The 23,286-nt window shown below is 40.0% G+C and overlaps 1 protein-coding gene across 2 annotated transcripts in view; it reads left to right on the top strand.

Moving 5' to 3' along the window:
- Nucleotides 1-23,286, top strand: part of CACHD1 (cache domain containing 1) — a 238,237-nt gene that overhangs the window by 136,722 nt on the left and 78,229 nt on the right. For both annotated transcript variants that reach the window (XM_037827018.1, XM_037827017.1), the window contains exon 4: nucleotides 4,181-4,287. In XM_037827018.1, the coding sequence (XP_037682946.1) occupies nucleotides 4,181-4,287 (107 nt within the window). The remainder of the gene's footprint in view (nucleotides 1-4,180; nucleotides 4,288-23,286) is intronic.

Below are 23,286 nucleotides of genomic sequence, written 5' to 3'. Positions count from 1 at the left end.
TAAGAATTTATGGTTGTATCACACATTCCTAGCAGTATGGTAGACCTAAGAAAGAAATATAAATCTTAGGTAATCATCCCCTTGAGAGAGCTAAGACTCATCAAGTACATGAAACATTTTAAAGAAAATTGGGAGTTCAGCTGCTGCGTGGTGGGATTTAGACAATAGGTCTTCCACAGCAAAATCTCTTGGCACCTGCCTCTACTTGATACACCTTGATTTTAGATATGGGGAAGCCAAAATAATTAAGATAATTTGCTCATTATTTATAACATGTTATGTAAATTTTTGTCGGTGGGTGTTTTGTTGCTATAAGCAGAATCTAAAACCCGGCAGTATATCAGACATCTACTATGAATAGCACTTTGCTAAACTTGATTACAAAACAATTAGAAAAAAAAAAACAACAACAGGAAAAATAGGCACAGGTATGAAATTAAGAAGCAGAATGAGACCAGTCAACTATTTTGTGGATGTTAACTCTTGGAGGAGGAAGGGTTCATCATAGACCAGAACTGATGGGAAATTTCAGGGGGAAAAAATGTTTAGAGCTGGGCTCTGAAGACTGGATGCAGCAAATTCTGGCAAGTATCATGCTTGAGTTCCAACAGAAAAACACATGCATCGGGGGCCTGGTTGCTTAGAATTGTTGATGGAGAGATAGTGAGTAGAGAAGGTTGAGTAGATCATTGATGACAGATACCACATTGAGTAGAGTTTTTACAACTGACAAATATTTACTGAACACCTACTCTGTTTAACGAGTCACTTCAATTTTTATTGTTATATTTTCTTTAATGCTCTTAGAGGTGATCTTTTCAGTGCAGACAGGAAAACAACCCGAAATAATAGATCCCTGGTCTCCAGGAGTCAGCTTTCATTTCACAAAGGCCCAGGGAATCCATGCCTCCTCAGCACTGGCCTTTGATCTTCTCAAGGAGTGGGACTTTATGTACAGGTCTTGGATATGGAGACTGTCCAGGCAGACAGAGGCTCTTTCTAGTACTTGGACTTTTCATGGGTAGAATTGTCAATAGCCCTCTTGGATTGCCCCTTTCAGCAAGTTCTTCCTAATGTATTGCTTAAATTAAGCAGTGTGGTGTGGTGGCTCAGCCTTGGAAGAGTCAGATGATGGGTTCAGATCTCTCTTAGATCCTTGACTTGTCTTGTGTGACCCTTGGCATCACTTTTCTCAACTGCCAAATGGATAGGTTAAAAGGGCTTTATAAGTTGTGTAACAAGTACTGCTGTGAGCTGCAGACATACCAAAGAACCACTCTGTTCTGATTTGAATCAAAAGAGCCTCTGTCCTTGATTTGTTTGAGGCATACATGGGTAGTATCTCTGCTCATTTAAAAATCCACTCTACTGCTTTATTGCTAACAGAATTTGCATGGCAGAATTGGAGTGTTCTCATCCCTGTAAAGCTGATGTCACCCCAGACTCACAACTCAGATTCTCTAAGGGTGGATCCCTGGACTCTGCATTCTGTCAAGCATCCCAGGTGATTCTGATATTCCCCAACTTGCAGCCAGACTTTCAGTATTTGGGAATCATTAGACTGAGACACTTGGTAGGGTTTCTGGAGCCTTCAGGGGGTCCCAAAGCAGAGCTAGGCACTTTGGATGTTCATGAAAGGCTAGTTGATATGATCACCTACTTTTGCCACGTACAATGCTAAACATTATGTAGACAGTGGTGAATAAAACCAACAAGGCACGGTGCCTGTCCTCATGGAGCTCTTGTCTAATCAAGGAGGCTGATGTTATAAAAGTAGAAAAATGGATTCATAAGTTGAAAATTATGGCACATGCTTTGAGAAAATAGGCAGGTCCCTGATGTAGACTGGAAGTCATCCACAATCACTTTCTGAGGAAGTGATATTTGAGCAAAAACCTGAAGGATGACTAGGCAAATAATGTTCTAGGAGAACACACTTGACCTTCATTGTCCAATATGATAGCCACTACCCAATGACTATTCACGTTAAAATTAAGTTACACCAGCCACATTTCAAATGCTCAGTTGCTACCTATGGCTACCATTTGGACAGTATAAATAAAACATATTTTCATCATCTCAGACTAGTCCCTTGAACAGCACTGGTCTAGACCAGGGAGAGCAAACTTGGGTCTGTGGGCCAAGACTGGCCAACCACCTATTTTTGTAAATGAAGTTTTATTGGAATATAGCCACCCTCATTGTGTTATGTATTGTATTATGTATTTTCTCTGCTTGCATAGCACAATGGCAGAGTTGGATCTTGCAACAGAGACTGTATGGCCCACAAAGCCTAAAATATTTGTTATGTGACTCTTTATGGAAAAAGTTTGTCAACCTGTGGTCTAGATAGGGTCTAGACATAGCATGGCTAGCTAGAGCATTGGAAAGTACCTGCACTCGCGAAGACATAAGAGGCAGGTGAGGCCAAACTACACAAAATCATATAGTTCCTCGAACATTAGAGCATGACTACTTTCCAGAACCAAATCCAATCATGTGGGGATTACCAGTGTCATTATTTCATTAGTTTGAATAATTGAGCTTTAAACTAAAGTTGTTTGTATAATGCTATTCTTTCTTCACAGATGTTCAAATGCTAAAACAAGAGAGGAGGATGCATGAGATTATAGCGATGTTGCTTTTCCACCATGCCCTCAAGCAGCTGCTTCTGTGTTAATCTCTTCTTTTCTCTCCATCTGTGGTTTTTGAGGCAGCAGACTTCTCGTCTAGACAACTTGGAGCAGGTCCAAGGAGGAGCAGCAACTTTGGTGGAGCAACTGTGCCCTTTGAGACACAGTTGACACTGTGGATATGATTCCACCCTGGGTTAGCACCTACACTAGAAGTTTCTTGTGAGATATATAACATAACAAGACTATTTGAGTTGCCGTTGAAACCAGCACACCATTTGAAAACCTAGCCCCCTGCTTAAACAAATCATTTCAATTTAACTTTGCTTATCAGATGTGCTCCATAGATGATCAAAGTCCATGTGGATAATTAAATGTATCTTGATTTTTTTTGGAGTGTTGCTTCCAGGTTGTAGCTTCCGTCACCTATGTTAATGGAATTTCATTAATGACATTTATTATATATTACCCAAGTTATTCATTTTATCACACGTTAAAAAAAAACAATTTCAGGTTGAGTTTATTTGGGAATCTGTTAGGAACTTCATGATTTTTCTCAGTATCTGAAATGCTAAGTAGGTTACTTAAAAGTTCAAAAATATTTCCCTTTTGTTATCTCTGGATTCAATTTATATAAAGTTTCCCTTTTGTTATCTCTGGATTCAATTTATATAAAATTAGTGGCAATATATAAGTTGTCACATTTTCCTGTTATATTCTTTTCAGATTGTTGTTTGTTGTAGCAAATGATAATTGAGTCCACTAACATTTATTGATCAGCTGCTAGCCACAGTACTAGCAGTAGTTCTAGTATTGTTCTAGCACTAGTAGTAACATTGTACCAGCCACTGGGAATCAAAAAAGACTTTGGTCTTATTTACATTACAATCTAAGGGGTGCAAGCTATGTTGTTATATTGTCATATACCATGAGAGTACATTATTTCTAATCTTTTGGGGAGCTAGGACAATGTTGTATTATCTTTTTAAAATTTTCAGATAAGAAAACTGTGGCTCACAAAAATTGCGTTATTTGTCCAAGGTTACACATTCAATAAATGACTGAACAGGGATTCAAATCCTGGTCCTTCCTTCTCTGGAGCCTGCCTTTCTTTAGTGGTGTCTGTTTTTGTTTTCAGCTGGGGTGATTTAAAGAATTACTTCTGTTTCTCCTATAACACTAGAGTTCAAGTCTGAATTTTGTAATTCTAGTCTGAATGTTGTCAAATCTATTTTCTGTATGATTTTTTCCGGTAGTCCCTGACTCAAATTGCGTGGTTAAAAAATGGTTCTAAGGATGGTTAACTTTTTTTATCTCCCTATAATTTGAACTTGATTTCTAAAACATTCTAGATTTCTATAACCATGTAGATTTTTTTTCTCACACTGTTCTGAAGTGATTTTTTTGAGTATTTAAAAATCCAAATCACAATTGTATGGCATATAGGTGGACCTATTTCAAGAGCATTATAATATAATATATAATATAATATATGTATCTTGAATAACCACCAAATAATTATTTTTAATTCTTGTCTATTGTTTCAGATTTGATGGGAACTTTAACACTAATGTTTCTAGAACAATTAGTTGTGACCGACTTTCTACTACTGTTAATAGCCGGGCCTTCAATCCAGGAAGAGACTTAAATTCAGGTTAGTAATCTGTTAATTTCATAAAGGCGAACTATATTTCTCCCCCTTCTAGTCGAATCAGATACTTAAAATTGGATATTTCTTGCTGGGAAATTGACCCTCACAAAAGGCAGAGGAAGAAGGGAAAAAGGAGTTAACATTTGTTGAATGTCTACTTATAGCTACGTATATGGAACATCCCAAGTACCTTGCCGTAGGCTCTTAAGTCCATTATCTCATGTGTTATGGGTTTAGCATCATTTAAAGTTGAATTTTAGAGATCCAGTTATCTTTTCAGTAGGAGGTGCTGAATTTTATTTGCATTCCCTATTTATAACTTTTAATTTGTTTTAGGGTTTTTGTTTTTTCTTTTTAGGAGAATGGTGGGAGAGCTTTAGTACTAATAAAACTTACTGCTGTGGTGCTATCCATTGAGATAGAACTTTCTGCCTGGTCTCATTAGAACTCAGATATATGTAGTGGTGATAACTACTAGGGTACCTATATATATTGCTGTATGTAACTCCACAGTGGCAGTCTGTCCCTGCTTTCTTGCCCTGGCAGTTTAAATTCCCTGCCTATTTGTCTTGTCTTGTTATGTACACTTGTTGATTGACAGTCTTCAGAAACTGGAGGCTTCACCTTTTAAGAGATAGAATGAATGGACTTTAGAAATCACCTACCAGCCTCAATCCTCTGACTTTACTGAAAAAGATGCTGAAGCTCAGAAAGGTCATAAGATTTCCCTTATTGCAGGAGAGATGAAGACCAGCCCTTAAACATGAGGAAATGTGTTTCCCAAATCCAGGTCTCTTGCAGACACATGAAACCCAAGAGAGAAACCAGAAAACCAGAATATTTACTTTGAGGACCCCATCTAGTCTCGTTCCAGGGGAGAAATTTTAGCCATTGGGACTTGTGTATACACATCAGGTAATCTATTAGGCCAGGAAGGAAAGAGCCATCAAGTTTGTGTTCCTTCGAGGTAATAAAACCATTGCTGCTAGCTGAACCGTCCAACCTAAGTCTTCTAGGCATGTATTGTCTGGGCCAATATATAATAGATTCAGCCATTTTTTTTAATGGTCAGAGTATCTGGAAACCTTTTGGAGAAGTGTTGGAAATGAAACTGAGAATATTTTTCATAAAAAAATAAATGGAGGACAGAAGGGCATGTAATAAAAAAGAAAATTAATTGTGGAAGAACCCACAGTTGGCATAAGGGGCAGAGCTGCAACTCAAGTCTTCTGGTTCCCAAATTCAGTACTTTCCCTCTTTCCCTTAAAATTGCTGAGTAGTACAGGACATGTTGCTAGGTCTGAAGACTTGAGGTTGAAATAACAATCTTTGAATAGGGTCAGATTTAAATGTGCTCCAGAAATGCACAGTATAATACATCATTGTATGTAGTTAAAATTTTTTAATTCAGGTTAATTTGAGGAATGTCTATTTAAATTAATAAAAAATAAGTGAATTATTCCTTTATACCTATAAGATCTAGAAGGAGCCACACATAAATATTAGTTATCTTTATTAATTTTCTTGATTTTAAACTAATCAGTCATTGCTTTTATAATTAGAAAAAAATAAAACAAGAGGAAATTATAGACTGCTTTCAAATTCATGTTCATTCATATCTGGTACAAAATACTGTTCTTAACAGGTCTGTGATAATAGATGCTCAGTCTGGTGTTGAAGTTCTAGACGAAGCTCCATTACCTGCCAGGCTGTGTGATTGGGGCTGTCTTAGTTGGCCAGGGCTGCTATAACAAAATACCACAGATTGGTTGGCTTAAGCAACATATCATTTGGGGAGTAGAAGTCCAAAATCACAGCACCAACACGCCATGCCTTCCCCAAAGTCTGTAGCATCGTGGTAGCTAGCTGGCAATTAGTCTCTTCCATCACATGACCACCTGTCTCTCTTTCTCTCCTCCTATGACTTTTACATCCATGTCCAAATTTCTTTTGCTTCAAGAACTCTGGTCATACTGGATTAAGTCCCACCCTGATTCAGTTTTTAAGATCCTATTTACAAATGTGTTCACACCCACCAGACTGGGGGTTAGGTCTCAAACGTGTCTTTGTGGGTGATATTATTCAGTCTTCCACAGGAGCAATAAGAAAGGGTAAGTGGGGCAGATAGTAAGTGCTCTCCTGGGTGCCAGACTGATGAGAGATGCTCCCCTGTCAAGATTATCCACCTTAGGACAGGATTAGGAAGCTGCTGCAGCCAGGGCTACATCGTCTTTGCTTTATTTTACATCTGTTCAATGTTTCTGATAACTGTATATTGTTGGGCTCTATCCCCGTCATTAATTAAAATATTGTTATGCCTTTTTCTTCATGAATACAGAAGCCTTTTGTCAGGTACTACCCTCCTACTACAAACTGGAATGAATAAGTATGATTAGAATTCATTCAACAAATATTTATTGAGCCCCTTCCATGTGGGAGACATTCCTTGAACTGCTTCCACTGTAAAAACAAAGTCTGTCCTCAAGGAGCCAGGGGACATAGATCATGATAAACAAATGGGCAAATATCTGATGATGGTGAGTGCTATCAAGCAAAAGTAATGCAAGGAAGAGACATAGGGAGTACTGTTGACAGGTACGATGGGGATGGGGAAGAGGAAGGGAAAAGAAGATTTAATAAAGTCTCATTGCTAAGGTGAAGTTTGAAGTGAGATCTGAAGTGGGGAAGTAAACCATGAGAAAAACTGCAGAAAGCGTATCCCAAGCAAAGGGCTTAACTTGGGAGAATGTGTGGTTTGCTTAGAAACATCAAGGAGGACTTTGCAATTGTGGTGGAGTAAATGAGGCAGAAGAGTTTAAAAGATTAGGCCAGAAAGGTAGTTGAGAGATCACCAGGAGCCTTTAGTAGGGCTTCAGTTTTGTTTTGTATGAGGTAGAAGACTACTGGAGAGTTTTCTTCAGAGAAATGACATGATTTGACTTAGGTAAAAAGGCTAACTGGTATAGGTTGAAACTTGGAGAACTTTTAGATGACTATTCCAGAATCCAGGCAGTAAATGAAAATGACATTGATAGCATGGTAATAATGAAGGTTGTGAGAAGTGGTTGGATTCTGAATATGTTTTGAAGGTAGATCCAACAGGATTTGCTGATTAAATGGATAGGGGCAGGGCATATGAGAATAAGAGAAGAAATACAGAGAACTTCCAAGGCTTTTGATCTGAAGTTACCATTTACTGAAATGGAAAGTGATGGGGAAGAGCAGGTTTGTGTGAGAGGTGGGAAGTCAAGCATTCAGTTTTGGAAAAATTAAGTTGGAGATGCTTATAAGATACCCAAGTAGAAAAGTCTCATATGTAGTTGGAAATATGAATCTGGATTTAGGAAAATGGACCATGCTGAGGATATAGATACAAGATTTATTGTTTATAGGTACCATTTAAATCATGAGGCTAAATAAGATCACCTAGCAAGGGACTGTGGGTAAGAGAGAGAAGAGTTCCAAAGACTGAGCCTTGGGCCACTTTACCATTTAGAGATCAGTGAAGAGGTAAAGGAATCCAAGTGTGAGCTGTCAGTCTGGTAGGAGGAGAACCAAGAGAGCCATCTCCCAGAAGGCAAGTAAAGAAATTGTTTCAGCACAAGGAGAGATCAGTGAGGTCAAGTAGGTTAAGTAAGATGAGGACTAAAAATAATGGCCTTTGGATTTAGCAACATGAAGGTCATTGGTGAACTCGACAAGAGTTGTTTGGTGGAATAGTGAGGACACAATGAGAGACTCATCCAAGTGGGTTCAAGATCTAGAGAACGAAGAGAGAGGAGTTGCTGACAATCAGTATACGCACTTCTGAGGTTTGCTTAAAGGAAAGCTGGAGGGGCGTAGGGAGTCAAAAGGATATATTTTAAGTTCAAAGAAATTATATTAAGTTTATATACCAAAGGGAATGCTCCAGTAGAGAAACCTAATGATGCAGCTGGTTAGAAGGACCTTTTCCTTGATTAGGCAAGTAGAGGACCTAGGAGCACAGAATTCATCCAAAGAAGAGGAGGGCAGAAAGAATAAATGGGTAGAGATGCCCACAGGATAGTAGATGCAGTGCTGGGGGCTTCAGGACATTCCCTTCTTATCAATTCTTTTCTCAGAGCATTAGGAAGCAAGATCATCAGCTTAGAGTGAGGAGAGAGGAAAAGGCAAAAGACCTATTGGTTGTACTAAATTTCCCTTCTGCTTTAGAGGAGAGCTCAGCTGCACAAATAATCAAGAATCCAGACAACATAGGTTTTATTCCATTATATGTTTGTTAAGGAACAGACAGCTAAGATAGTTTGAAAACTCAGGGCATTGGCGGGGAGGGCAGGTGGGGTGAAGTTCCGTGGAAAAGAGTTAAAGGCCAGAGCTTGAATTTTCTATTTCTAAGAGTGTGTCTTAAGTGTAACCTACGACATAACAAAAGTTGTTCTCAGCACAGTTGACACAGCTAGATTTACAAGCAGCTTTTGGCAATATGTCGGTATTTGAGAACTGACTTGCTTGCATTTGAAATTTTGTGACATTCCACCAGGCAGTGGCTGTATCCCAAAGTCCACATGCCTGAGTAGCAATTTGTAATATGAGAGGAGTGGTAGATGGGGAAAGGTGACCTCAGATTTCCCCCTTTTCCTCCTCTTCACCTCGTGCCCCTTTCAGAGCAGAATTAATATACTCCATCGGCTATCGCATGTCTGATATTTACATCTGTAAGATGTCCAGCCTTAGGCTCTTTCAGACTGTATATAATCCATCAGTGGGCCCCTAATTGATAACACAGTTTCAGATTGCCTTGCAGACAAGCTGCAAACAGACTCACTAAATTGTAAACCATTCTTAGCTTCATTTACCCAAAAGTAGGTCATGTGTCCATCCATCTAACACACTTGTATATTCTTTCTCTTAAAACCACCCCTGCCAAATCTCTACTTTCTAAATTGACTCCTTGTCCCTGATTCCATTCAAATAACTAATGTTTGACAGTACATGTGTTATATTATGGTGCTGAGAATGTTTTGCTCAGGTTCTTTCCTGCTTTTATCCCTAGTTTCTCACTTTTTTTCTTTTTTTTTTCTTCTCTCATATTCCTGCTGAGCTATTTTCTTGTGCGTGGCCTGATCCCTAAAGAGAGTTTATTTGAAGAGTCCAAGGAAAGTTGCCTCTTGCTCTCTTGAGTTTTGCAATTGAGATGAGAGTGGAGGTGGGAGTTGAGTTAGTCTTTATCGCCGAAAGAAAAAGTGTCTGGACTTGATTGTGTTTGATTTAAAGAGCATTTGAAGTTGCAAACTTCAATCTTGATAGTGTCGCCATTTTCACTGAGAGATGGGATTCACGGGGTATATAAGGGGTACATTACAGAGGTAAATGCTCCCAGAAGTACAGGTGGGCACAGGGGACTGTAGACTTTTATTTCAGTGACTTTGGCACTTCTATCTGTGAATGATGATTGGCTATGTATTTTGAGGTTTCCCCCTTTTCTTTAAATACCATGAAAATAATCTGTTAAATATTCATTAGCAAAATTTTCCTACCAATGGTCTAGTGATTAGCCATGTTCTACCAAAAAACCTAACATCAACAATAAAAATCAAGTTAGGAATTTCTGGTGCCTTTTTATGCCTGATTACCCCAGTTGTATGATTGCATTAATGTTCTAAAGGATGTGGTCATTATTTATGTAACATCTAAAAATTACTCAGACACTTAGAGATCTAGATTTTTGAGTTTATAGGATTCAGTTTATGTGCTTATTGACACAGAATTAAGTGAATAGAGTACCTTTTCTTCACCCCAATTCCCCTTCAAGCTCTTATTACCCACCCTACAAGCTATTTCAAAGTCTAGTCTTCCTTACAGTTCTTATGCTAAGCCTATTCTACAAATTTCAGTAGATTTTATTAGCCATATATATATGCACACAATTGCACATATATGCCATCTCATAATATGTATCATCAAAACAGATACAGTATGCTCTTTTTTTACTTGCCAAATGCATCCTGAACATTCTGAATATCATGGTAATGATTGTAAAGTATTGTCAAATTAACCACTCCACTCCAGTTCAGCATTTAGTTTGCCCCAAGTTTTCACTATGTTAAAAATCTTATATGTCATTGCTACTTTGAACTATTTCAAGTGACTCCTATACAGTTTTACTTGACCACTTTGTAGTAAACAGTTTACCTCTATTTTGAAACCTTGTCCTCCTTTGTTTCTATAAAGGTATTCTCTACCATTTTATCCTTTTACTTCTCTGTCTAGGCCTTTTCATGTCCCTTCTCAAGCGCCTTTTCCTTTATTCTGTTCCTAAAGGTAGGAAGCTCTTCAGATGTTATCTCCCTGAATGTCCTCAGTTCGATTAGCCCCTCAGGTTCCACCCACATACGGATGGATTCCAAATCTATCTCGAGCCCTGACTTTGTTCTGAGTTAATCTGTTGAAAAGCCAACTTTGAGAACACATCTCCCTTTGATTGTCTGGTGGCTACTTTAAAAATAATCAAACAACAACTAAACACAAAACAAGCTGGCCTCCAAACTTACTCCCCAATCTGGATTCACTATTGTAGCTTTTGGAACTCTCATCCTGGTTACGCTCGGGATTCTTCCTTGTCCTTTTCTGCCAGTTCTTTCCAGGTTTTATAACTTTTGACTTGACTCACGTCAGTGACTAAATGAGAGCAGGTGTGAATGACCATTTGTTGTGCATTTACCATGTGCTGGACGCTTTGCTGGGCATGTGCCTGTGCTATTCTTCTCATCACACTGGACACAGCTCTCATTATTCCATTTTTATTGAAGGGGAAACTTGGCTCTGATATCATAGCTCTAACATGTGTCCTGAATCCCCTTTATCTTCTCCACTGCTACTGCCATAAATTTAGATCTTCTTTGCCTTTCTAGAGGACTAAATAATGTTGAAATCTCCTAAAATGGCTCCCTGCTTCTGTTCTCTCTATTCTCTAATACATCCTATTTTGGAAATACCTACTTCTTCTATAACTCCATTTCTCAGAAACTTCTGATGGCTTCCCTTTACATCTAAGACAAAGGTGGAGGCCTTTCAGTCTCATCTTCTGTTATTCCTCCTCATTAGGAAGCCCATGGAGCCTCGTGGAGTCGCTTTCATTTCTTCAAAGACCACCTTGCTCTATCACTTATCCATACTTTTGCTCATGTTATTGTTTTGTCCTAAAACACAATGCCTGCCTTCTCTGCTTTGTAAAATAATGCTCATTCCTCGGGGCCCAACATCTGTGTCACCTTCTCTGACCCTTATATTCAGAATTCATTGTCTGTTGTCATAGGTTGGTGTGCCGGTTTGAATGTATTATGTTCCCCAAACACCATTATCTTTGATGTAATCTTGTGTGGGCAGATGTTATCAGTGTTGAATAGATTGTAATTCTTTGAGTGTTTCTTTGGAATGCACTCCACCCAGCTGTGGGTGATGACTCTGATTGGATAATTTCCATGGAGGTGTTGCTCTGCCCATTCGGGGTGGGTCTAAGTTGGTCAGTGGAGCCATATATATGAGCTGACATAACAGAAGGAACTCAGTGCAGCTGTGAGTAACGTTTTGAAGAGGAGCTACAGCCAAGAGGGACACTTTGAAGAAAGCACAGGAGCTGCAGATGAGAGACAGTTTGAAAATGGCCATTGAAAGCAGACTCTTGCTCCGGAGAAGCTGAGAGAGGACAAATATCCCAAGTGCAACCTAGAGTGACATTTTTGAGGAACTGCAGCCTAAAGAGGAACGTCCTGGGAGAAAGCCGTTTTGAAACCAGAACTTTGGAGCAGATGCCAGCCACGTGCCTTCCCAGCTAACAGAGGTTTTCCGGACACCATTGGCCATCCTCCAGTGAAGGTACCCGATTGTTGATGTGTTACCTTGGACACTTTATGGCCTTAAGACTGTAACTGTGTAACCAAATAAACCCCCTTATATAAAAGCCAGTCCGTCTCTGGTGTTTTGCTTTCCAACAGCATTAGCAAACTAGAAGAGTTGGGTTTCCCAGGAATCAGAGATGGAGATTGGCCACCTATGGGGAAACAGAAAAAAACAGAATTGAATAGAGGGAGTAAATGGGCAGTGTTACAGTCTCAACAAAGGCCTCAGCCAACCCCAAGGAAGCTTGGAAGCTGGGATGGCCCTTGGAGTTGTGTTGTCCCAAGTTGGGGCAAGAAGGCCAGGCCCTCGGTCCCCATATCAACCAGTCATTGGATGGGAGCTGGAAGGTGGGTAACATTGGACAACACGGCTCTCTTCAGCCAAGAAACTCCCTGAAAAAAGCTGTTAGCTATGGGCTAGCTGGTGGCAGCATTTCCGGCAGCTGTAAGAATTAAATTCATTCCACTGGGTGGCACGTCATAGTGTGTCCCCTCCATCTTTTCTTTACTCTTTTACTCATTCTTATGATAGAATTAAAAATTTTTAATATGGATATCTACTTTACTCTTCTCTTTGTTATTTTATCAGCAGCAGGAATAAAATTTTAAATGATCTTTTGTATGTTAAGTGTCCAGTCAAGTGCTTTGTCCACAGTAGGTACACAGTAAATGCTTGCTAAATGAATAGACAAATGAAAATAACTAGGGGGCTTTTGTTTCCTCAGTGTTTTAATGGTTGCAATTTGCTATTAACTCACATTTGTTTCCTTAGCTTAGCATCATATCAGCCCAATAAAGGTCCTAGGTATGTAGAGTGGAACAAGACTATACAGATGAATCATAATATTCTATATTTGCATGAAGCTAGCTATGGTGAGTCCAAACACACAAGGTACATAAGGAAAGGAATCCATTGCTTCTTAGTACCTCATTTTATACTTTGATTTTATCCTTCTCAAAGAAACTAAGGACAAGTATCAGCTTCATTTTATAGGGGAGAAACAGGCCTGTAGAAGTTAAATGGTCTTCCCAAGGACACAACAAAGTTTTGGTATTGAAATGACTAAATATCATGTGTCCTGACTCTTAGCCTACTGACCTTCCTACAGTAGACTTTATAAGATGATGTATTCACAGTATTCTGCCTACTGACACTTCAAGCTCTTATGTCCAAAACCAAAGCTATAATCTCTCTACTCGCCCAGACCTCCTCCTTGGTCCATGTTCCATTTGTCAGTTAGCAGAGGCTTCATTATACCAGTTACCCAAGCTTGAGACTCAGAGCTAACCCTTACTCCTTTCTCACTCTCCCCTTAAACCACTTCTCTGAGGTGTCAGCTGTATGGCAGCTACCATGCCAGATACCAAGATAATATTTCCTACCCTCAGGAACTCTGTATGTGTGTAGCTGGGGATCAAGAGGAGAGAATCAACAGACAAGAACAATTACAATCCAGTGCTAAGTGCTGGAATGATAAAGGTAAGCCTGGGTTAGTTAGAGAACCAGAAGCTACACCTGCCCCAGATTGTGAGGTCTGAGATAGGTCTTAAAAGAGGAAGAGGGTTTGGCAGGTCCTCAAAAAGTTAAATTTAGGATTACTGTAAACCCAGCAATTCCACTCCTAGGTATATACCCAAAATAATTGAAAACAGAGACTCAAATACATGTACATGCATGGCCATAGCAACTCTATTCACAATAGCCAAGAGGTAGAAATGGCCCAAATGTCCATCAAGAGAGGAACAGACAAATTGTGCTAATGGAAAAATATTCCACATAAAAAGGAATGAAGTACTGCTGATACATGCTACAAGGCAGATGAACCTTGGATATTTGCTAAGTGAAAGAAACTGGACACAAAAGGTCACATATTGTATGGTTCCATGTATATGAAATATCCAGAATAAGTGAATCCATAAAGGCAGAACACAGATTGATAGTTGCCAGGGGTTAGTAGAAGGGAAGAATGGGGAGCATCTGCTTAATAGGTACAGGGTTTCTTTTGGGGGTGATAAAAATATTTTGGAACTAGATAGAGGTATGGTTGCACAACATTGTTGTTCCAGTTTGCTAATGCTACCAGAATGCAAAACACCAGAAATGGATCGGCATTTATAAAAGGATATTTATTTTGTTACAAAGTTACAGTCTTAAGGCCATAAAAGTGTCCAACATAAGGGTGAAGGATGGCCAATGGCATCCGGAAAACCTCTGTTAGCTGGGAAGGCACGTGACTGGCATCTGCTCTGGAGTTCTGGTTTCAAAATAGTTTTCTCCTGGGACATTCCTCTCTAGGCTTCAGCTTCTCTCCAGAATGTCACTCTCAGTTGCTCTTGGGGCATTTGTCCCCTCTTAGCTTCTCCGGAGCAAAAGTCTGCTTTCAAATGCCGTCTTCAAAATGTCTGTAAGCTTCAGCTCCTCTCTCAGCTTCCGTGCATTCTTCAAAGTATCCCTTTTGGCTGTAGCAAGCTCGCGCCTTCTGTCTGAGCTTATACAGTGCTCCAGTGAATTAATCAAGGCCCATGCTGAATGGGCGAGGCCACACCTCCATGGAAATTATCCAGTGAAAAATCTTGCCCACAGTTGAGTGGTCACATCCAATCAAAAGTCTCTAACCCAATCAGCACCAGTACGTTTCCTGCCCACACAAGACTGCATCAAAGATAATGGCATTTTGGGGAACATAATACATCCAAACCAGCACAATTGTGACTGTACTAAATGTCACTGAAGTTTTAAAATGGTTAATTTTACATTATGTAAACCTCACTTCAATAATAATGTAACAAAAGTTTACTTTTAAAAAATCAGAATAGAATTATGCATGTGATGTGCTTGAAGCTAATGCATATCTTGGAATCTGTAGAAAAGTACAGCTGGACTGGAAATGCTGTGTAAAAGGGAACCAGTAACAAAATGTAATGCTAGCGTTAGACCAGATTTTAATGGGCCTTGTTTGTAAGTATGACAGTTGTTGTTTTACCTTGAAGGCAACCAACGGACAGATTTTAAACAGGAGAGGCAAGAGAGAATGGATGGAGCAAAAGAGAGAATGGATGGGAGCAGTCTTCAGGAAAAGACTGAAGGCAGGCTGTTCAGTCATCCAGTGGGCTGGGGAGAGAGTTGGGGATGGGCAGTGGGGAGGTTCAGTGACATAAGCAAAATGACTACATGAGGGCAAATGAGATGGCAAGAAGTAGAGAATCACTTTAGACTCTTCTTCCAAGTTGCTCAGCTGAGAAGAGACAGGTCATGGTAACTTAGGGAGAACTTGGTTAAAGGAAGATTTTTGTTGTTGCTGGTGCTCATGATTTTTTTTTTTTTTTAAATAAGAAATTTTCTTTTGAGGTAAATTCAAACTTACAGGAACAGTTGCAAAAACAGTACAAACCCCATACATAGAACTCCAGCATACCCCAACCCCCTCCCCCGATACCCCGATCCACCACCTTTAACATCCTGTCACACCACCATTTCTTTCTTTCTTTCCCTCTCTCTCCCTCCCTCCTTCCCTCCCTCTCTCCCTCCCTATCATCCATCATCTATTGCTCTGTCTTCTGAACGTATGAGAGCAAGCTGCACACATCCTTGAAGAAACAATATAATTCATGTATATATTTCCCATGAACAAGAACATTCTTTTATGCAATCCCATTAAATGCAGCTAAGAAGTTCAAGAAATTCAATCTTGATACAAAGCTTCCATTCTATATTTCCCTTTATTTTTTTTTCCTCCTTATGTCCCATCTGTGTCCCTTTGAGCCTCCTCTCCTCCATCCTCAGATCCCATCCAGGATCATCCTTGGCATTTAATTGTCATCTATTTAGACTATCTTTTTTTTTTTTTCTCCCAATTGTGGAAACATATATACAGCCTAAATCTTCCCATTCCACCCCCTCCCTAGCATTCCATTAGTGGGATTAATCACATTTAGAATGTTGCAATGCTATCATCGTCCCACCATCCCTTTCTAGAAGTTTCCCTTCACCCCAAACACAAACCCTACACTCATTTCTTAACTCCCCATTGCCCCTTCCCCCACTTCTTGGAACCCCTACTCTACTTTTCATCTCTATGGTCATATTCTCTGATACTTTCTTTGTGTTTACTGTGGGGCTTAAATTTAACATCTTAAATCTATAACAATCTTGTTTTTCTTTGATACCAACTTAACTTCAATATGACACATAAACTATGTTCCTATACTCCCTCATTCCCTCACCTTTATGTAGTTCTTGTCAAAAATTACATATTTTACATTGAATCCAAACCACTGGTTTATCATTACAGTTTACGTATTTTAGATCCTGTAGGAAGTAAATAGTGGAGTTACAAATCAAAAATAGAGTAGTATTGGTATTTATATTTACCACATGATCTTTAGTGGTACCTTTTATTTTTTTATGTAGTTTCAGTCAGTTGTTTAGTGTCCCTTCCTTTCAGCCTGCTCAACTCCCTTTAGCATTTCTTACAGGACTGATCTACTGGTGGTGAATTCACTCAGCTTTTTTTCCTCTGTCGGTAGGGCTCCCTTTAGTATCTGAAGTAGGGCAGGTCTTTTATTAGCAAAATCTCTCAGCATTTGTTTGCCTGTGAAAAATTTAAACTCTCCCTCAAATTTGAAGGAGAGTTGTGCTGGATGAAGTATCTTGGTTGGAAATTTTTCTCTCTCAGAGTTTTAAATATGTCATGCCACTGCCTTCTTGCCTCCATGGTGGCCGTTGAGTAGTCACTACTTAGTCTTCTGTTGTTTCCTTTGTATGTGGTGAATTGCTTTTCTCTTTCTGCTCAGAACTAGCTCCTTCTCTTAAGTATTTGAGAGTCTGATCAGAATATGTCTTGGAGTGGGTTTATTTGGATTTCTTCTATTTGGGGTTTGCTGGGCATTTATCCTTTGTGTATTTATATTGTGTAGAAGGTTTGGGAAGTTTTCCCCAACAATTTCTTTGAATACTCTTTCTAGACCTTTACCCTTCTTTTCCCTTTCTGGGACACCAATGAGTCTTAAATTTGGACGTTTTATTTTATCTATCCTATCCCTGAGATCCATTTCGATTTTTTCAGTTTTTTTCCCCATTCTTTCTTTTGTTCTTTCATTTTCTGTTCTGTGGTCCTTGAGGAGGCTGAGTAGTTGTTCAGCTTCCTCTAATCTTGTATTATGAGTATCCAGAGTCTTTTTAATTTGACCAGCAGTTTCTTTTATTTCCATAAGATCTTCTATTTTTTTATTTACTCTTGCAATTTCTTCTTTATGCTCTTCTAGGGTCTTCTTTATGTCCTTTATATCCTGTGCCATGTTCTTCTTCATGTCCTTTATATCCTGAGCCATGCTCTTGTTGCCTGTCTGTAATTCTTTGATTAATTGTGCCAAATACTGTGTGTCTTCTGATCTTTTGATTTGGGTGTTTTGGTTTGGGTCCTCAATATCATCTGGGTTTATCATATGCTTTAAGATTTTCTGTTGTTTTTTGGCCTCTTGGTATTTGCTTTATTTGAGCCCTAATTTGACAGAACTGCAGCTTGGTGGCATATACTTTCTCTAACTAGCCAGCAGATGGCATCCGTGAGTCACCTATTCCCCTCAAGTCAGTTCTCCCCCACTTTGTCTTTGTGGTGTGTGGGGGTCTGATTCTTGTGGGGTCCAATTGGTGCACAGAGTTTGGGTGTGTTGCTGGTGCTGTCTGCCCTGAATGTGGGACATCTGTCTTGGTGGTTAGGCAGGCAGAGCAGCTTTAATAATCAAACCTCCCAGGTGTTCCCAGAGATTTAAGGCTGTTGCAGGAGCCTAAGCCTTCATTTCAGTCTTTCCACTGATTGTCTCTGCCGCTGACCCACAAGTCCTTGGTATTCGCGTAGGGTCCCTGGGATTTCCGACCAGTTCCCCCTTCCCAGCTGTGCTCTTCCAGGACCTCTACTGAGGGAGGGCCATGCCACATCACTATTGCGCGCCGGCCCATCAGGGAAGCCCTGGGTTGCTGGGCCGTGCTCCCAGCCCGCTTCAAAGGTGATTGAATGGGACTGGTTAACTTCCCCCTTTTCACACAGCTCCACCCTCCCAGCTCCGGAACAATCAGTCATGGATGTATTAAAGGCCACACTGTCCATGGCCGATACTGTGGCTTGTGTGTAGTGCTGCGGGAAAGATTTCCCGTCACACTGGGTTTCTTGGAGCAGCTCTGGGCTGTGGGTCTGACCCCGGGCAGGAGCATCCCCTGCCCGCTGGGGAGATGGCTGCAAGGAATGCAGTTTTTTTTCTCCTTTTGACTCCCCTCTGCTTCTCTGGTCTTAAGACAATCAGCAGCAGGTGTGGGAAGGGGTATCCTCCATGCCAGACACCAAGGCGTTAGCCCAGGCCACTCCCGCCATGCTTCACTGCGCGGCTCTCCCCGTTGTATCTGCAGCCGCTCCTGGGCTTTTTTTTTTTTTTTTTTAAAGAACTAGTCTGTCTTCAAATGCCAGCCCACTGTTTCCCCACACCGCAGCATGGCTGCGGGACTTTCAGCCAACTCACTCACTTGTTTCAGATGCAGTCTCCTGGTTTTACCAAATGCATGTTCCCTGTGGATTTAGCAGACCTTGTCCAGCTGGTGCATCGCTGGCAGTGGTGTTCTGGGTCACTTTCTGGTTTTTATCTAGTATTTTTCATGGAGATGATTTTTTGCCCTGTCTCACCTAGCTGCCATCTTAGGTTCCTCTACTCATGATTTTTTAAGTTAAGGGAAATTTGAAAATGTTTAAGTGCTGTAGACAGACAGTCAAGAAAGAAAGTGAAGCCAAAGTAAGAAAAGGGTTAATGGGATTTAACAACTTGAATCGGTTGTCCCAAACCAGGTTGGTCTTCAGAGTCACCAGGGGTGCTTCGTAAAAAAATACATATTCTTCAGCCCCCAATTGAGACCTAATGAATCAGAACCTTGGCTTGGGAAAGCTTGGGGATGTGTATAATTAAAAAGCTGATTTTGAGGCTCAGCCAGTCTTGAGAACTCCGTCTTTGTTAACTTTGTTAGTTCTTCCATGAAAGTTCAAGATTACCTTGGACCTTTGTGTCCCCTGTGAGTATTCTTTAAAAAAAAAAGAAAAAAAAAAAAAAAAGAGGGCATAGCAGATCAGAATGAGCTTGTTCTTTTTGTGTCATAAAATTAGCCCAGAATGGACCTGAAGGGCCCTGAGCTTAGAACAGAATCAGAGATCTGAGAGTGCCCTTTCCTTGGTATTGGACTAAAGTAGACACAGGGAGTTAGGAAAGGATCACTGAGTTGTCCCATGGTGCAGGCTTAACTATCAGTAATTTAATGGAGGCTCTGGGCTTTAGTTAGAATGGTCAGTGTGGTGGCAAAATCACTTGGCTACAGGGTCTGGATCGCATTCAGGGCTCAGGGCCAGAATATCCTTAGCCTTAAAATGGGAAAAATAATATCTCCTTGGCTAACTTCCACATTCTGGCTTTTCCTAGCTATCTACACTTGCGGAAATTAACATTTCTAATCCTTGGTTTCCTGAATGATAAATAAAACCTACCTTGAAAGGTTGTTTTAAGAATTAACTGAGGTAATGTATGTAATGGACTTAGCAGAGTGCCTGGTACAAGGTCAATGACTCAGCATAAATTGTACCTGGGGGTTCGTAAAATATGGCACCTTCCAGAATACATGGTAAAACAATTCGCAGGATGTTAGTGAGGAACAGGTATTAGAGAGATGTGACTGGGTACGATGCCAGATATTTTGTTTGGAGTCCTCAGAATGTTGACTTACTTTCTTCCCCTCCAAAATGTTTGCTATTGCATGGAATAGTACTGAAAGGTGCTATGCAAAGTCTGATCTGTTGAGGAAGTCTGTGTGTTTTTTCATGTCTGTTCCTCTGTGTATTTAGGACAGCACTTGCATTTCACATTTAGCAAGCTGTGGGAGGTGGGCAGCTCTGTGTGTTTTGCTGAGTGATATTGGGCTGGGCATCAGAAAGCCCAGAGTTCCTCAAGGTGGGAGGCAACAAGCTTGCTATTACAGAGAATTTTCTTTTTGTCCCTACTTCTGGTGGGCAATCTTGTTGAGAAAAACAAAAGTCACAGCCCAACTACAAAGTGGTTTGTAATCCATGTCTTCCTCATCACCCCAGTAGTTTAAGCTTTAAAGAGGGTGAAGAGGCAAGGAGTTTGGGGACATGGTTGGTTTTGTTTTGACTAGAGATGCCGATGGTATAAGAACCGGTCAGATGTAGACAGTGAAATTGGAAGCAAAAGATTTGGGGCGAGGGAATTTGCAACCATATGTTAGAATGATCCAGAGTTTAGTACACTCTATACAGACGGATCTTGAGACTCAGTAATTGGGAAGAATGCCTGTAAAGGAGAAAGGCTGCTTATCTGACAGCAGATTGTGTGTTGTGGCTGAAGAAAAGTAAGCTAATGGTTATTGCAAAATTGTTAGCCTACACTTAGATACCAAAGAAGCTATAAGAGAAAAATAGTCAATTTGCTGAAGGCCTTACACAGAGGATCATAAGGGGATAGAGCGTGTCAGAAGATCTGTTTCTGTTTAATGTTGCTTCATAAGCATTTATCAAATAGCCCCTGAATTCACGAGTCTTCTTTGTTGAGATGCTCTAAGGACAGATATCTGGGGCGGGGGAGATGGTGGTGGGTGCTGGAGGTCAGGTCTAAGAGCACCTGTTGCTGCTGTACCCTCTCACCTGTGTGTGTTCTCACTGCTCTATGTGGAAAATCTTCCCTTGGTTTCGTAGAAAGTGTTCTGGACCCAAAGGCAGAAGATATGATCCCTGGTCATTGTTTTACCCAGGACTCTGTAGATACTTAGAAGGAAAAAGAAAGAAAGATAGTAAAAGCAAGTGCTTCAATAGACTAATTGGAGTTTGCTTCCTATAGTTTTAATAACTGGGTGGTCAAGGTTAAGTCACTTAACCTCTCTCAGCTTCATTTTTCTCCTCTTTAAAATGACAGTAATGTTATTGACTTTATAAAACAAATTGTTGTGAGATTACAAAATAATGTAAGTAAAATTTCTAGAGTAATTCCTGACCCATTATTATGATTTTTATCTAAATCCCATTTCCCTCTTTGCTGATTGTCATCTCTTTGGCACCCTGGGAATCTTTAGCTGGGAGAAAAGGTTTAGAGAAAGACGGTTGGACTGGGGATGACATTGACTTTATCAGGAATATTCTTACTCATGTATCATAGCCCTTCAATGTTTGAATTTTTAGAAGCATTTTGGTCTCTTCTGAGCTGATGTAAACATTTATTGATGTAGAAAAGAAACAAAACTGCCTTTAGAAAGAATGAATATGTTGATATCCTCCTGGCCCTGGATGTAGCTGTTTCGAAGTGCACCTTCCAAACAGTGATCACAGTGGGGGCTGTCCTTTCAGTATAACCTACTTTGTAACCAGATTTCTAATCTAAATGAATATTAAAAGCAGCAGGAGTGTATTGTGCCCTAGGGTAAGGATTTTTAACCTGTTGAACCTGGGGTCCACAGACACACACCTCACCACCACCACTACCACCAAGAATTCAGGGGGCCATGAACTTGGATGTTAAATAAGTTAGATCTTTATTTTCATGAACATCTAATTCGATTATAAATGAAGGCAAAAATCCACAGTGTACTTGCCACACCAGTGACTGTCACCAAAGAGATCATAGCCATTTTCATTTCACACACTGTTGCAGATGTCTTAAAATATCATTTGTGCTCATCCCTATTTCCAAATTATGGAAGGTATTAAACCTACCACTAAATATTTCTTAATACATTCATAAGAGAACACATATATTACTATAAACTTGAATTTTGCAAATATTTTGATTACGATTTCTTTACCATGTGTTCTCTTTGTATTATATTTAGGCATTAAAAACACTCTAAGAAGGGGATTCAAAGGCTTCTCCAGGCTGCCTAAGGGTTCGTGGCACAAAATAGGTTAAGAGCCCCAGCCTTAGAGTTGGTTAGAGGAGGATTTGTCCAGAACGAAAGTTACCATTAGACAGTCAAAGATCTTGTATAATCAGAAGTAAAATTTTTAGAATCAAACCCAAATTCCACTGGCTACCTGTTGGTTGCCCTGCTTAAGACAGGACCCTATCCAAATTATCTTAAGCTATTAGGTATTGTTCCTGCTTTCAAGGATTTAGAGGGAAATAGGTTTTATCATTGCCCAGATAATTAATTAACTTAATTCTTGAAATGAAAGCACCTATCATTGCTCTTGCTCATCAGAGAAGAGCACACTGAGCCATCTCTGACCGCTCCGTGTTCTTTAAAGGCTGATTTCAAATTTTCTTTGAAGGCTGATATTAAGTTTTCTCCATCGTTCTCATCTAAACAATGTTTCCCAGTATTTTGGGCATTTTGTTTATATAGTCTTGTGTCACTATTAAGAACTTACATCTCCCACCTCAGAAGGACCAGAGGGTGCCCCACCCTTTCTTTCCTCTCCTACCCCTCCCCCACCCCACATAAACTACATTAAAACCTGTTGAAAGTTTGTTTTTCCTCTCTAGTTGTAAATCGGTGTATTGGCTTCCTACCACTTTGTCTTTTTGGTTCCTGAAGGACTTTGGGGGAACGCTTTGTCCAAATCCATTATTTTACAGATCAGTACATTGTGAATTGCCGTGAGAGACAGAGATGAAGAGCCTTGGCCAAAATCATTGTTCACTGGTTCGCTCAGCAAATACTGATGTGGCTCCTACTAAAAGCCAGGCATGTTCTAGTCACTGAGAATATGATGGTGAAGAAGAATGACTTGCCTCCTGCCCTCATGGAGCTTACGGCTACTGTGAGTGAGGGGGATTAAATAGCCACAAAAATAAATACACTCCTAGGAATATACCCCGAAGAATTGAAAACAGGGACTTGGACAGATGCTTGTGAACCAATGTCCACGGCAGCACTATTCATAATAGCCAAAAAGTGGAAACAACCGAAATGTCCATCAACAGATGAATGGATAAACAAAATCTAGTACATATACACAATGGAATATTGTTTGGCCATTTAAAGGAATGATGCCTTTGGATACTATAGAGAGAATAAATTTAAGGTCAGAGAGCTTGCCTGTCTTTAACTTGTGGTTTTTCACTCCCTATCCATTCTAATTTG

Source organism: Choloepus didactylus, chromosome 2 (genome assembly GCF_015220235.1).
Source record: "Choloepus didactylus isolate mChoDid1 chromosome 2, mChoDid1.pri, whole genome shotgun sequence".
Classification (NCBI taxonomy): domain Eukaryota; kingdom Metazoa; phylum Chordata; class Mammalia; order Pilosa; family Megalonychidae; genus Choloepus; species Choloepus didactylus.
Note: the sequence above shows the minus strand (reverse complement) of the source record. Positions and strands in the feature narration are given on the sequence as shown.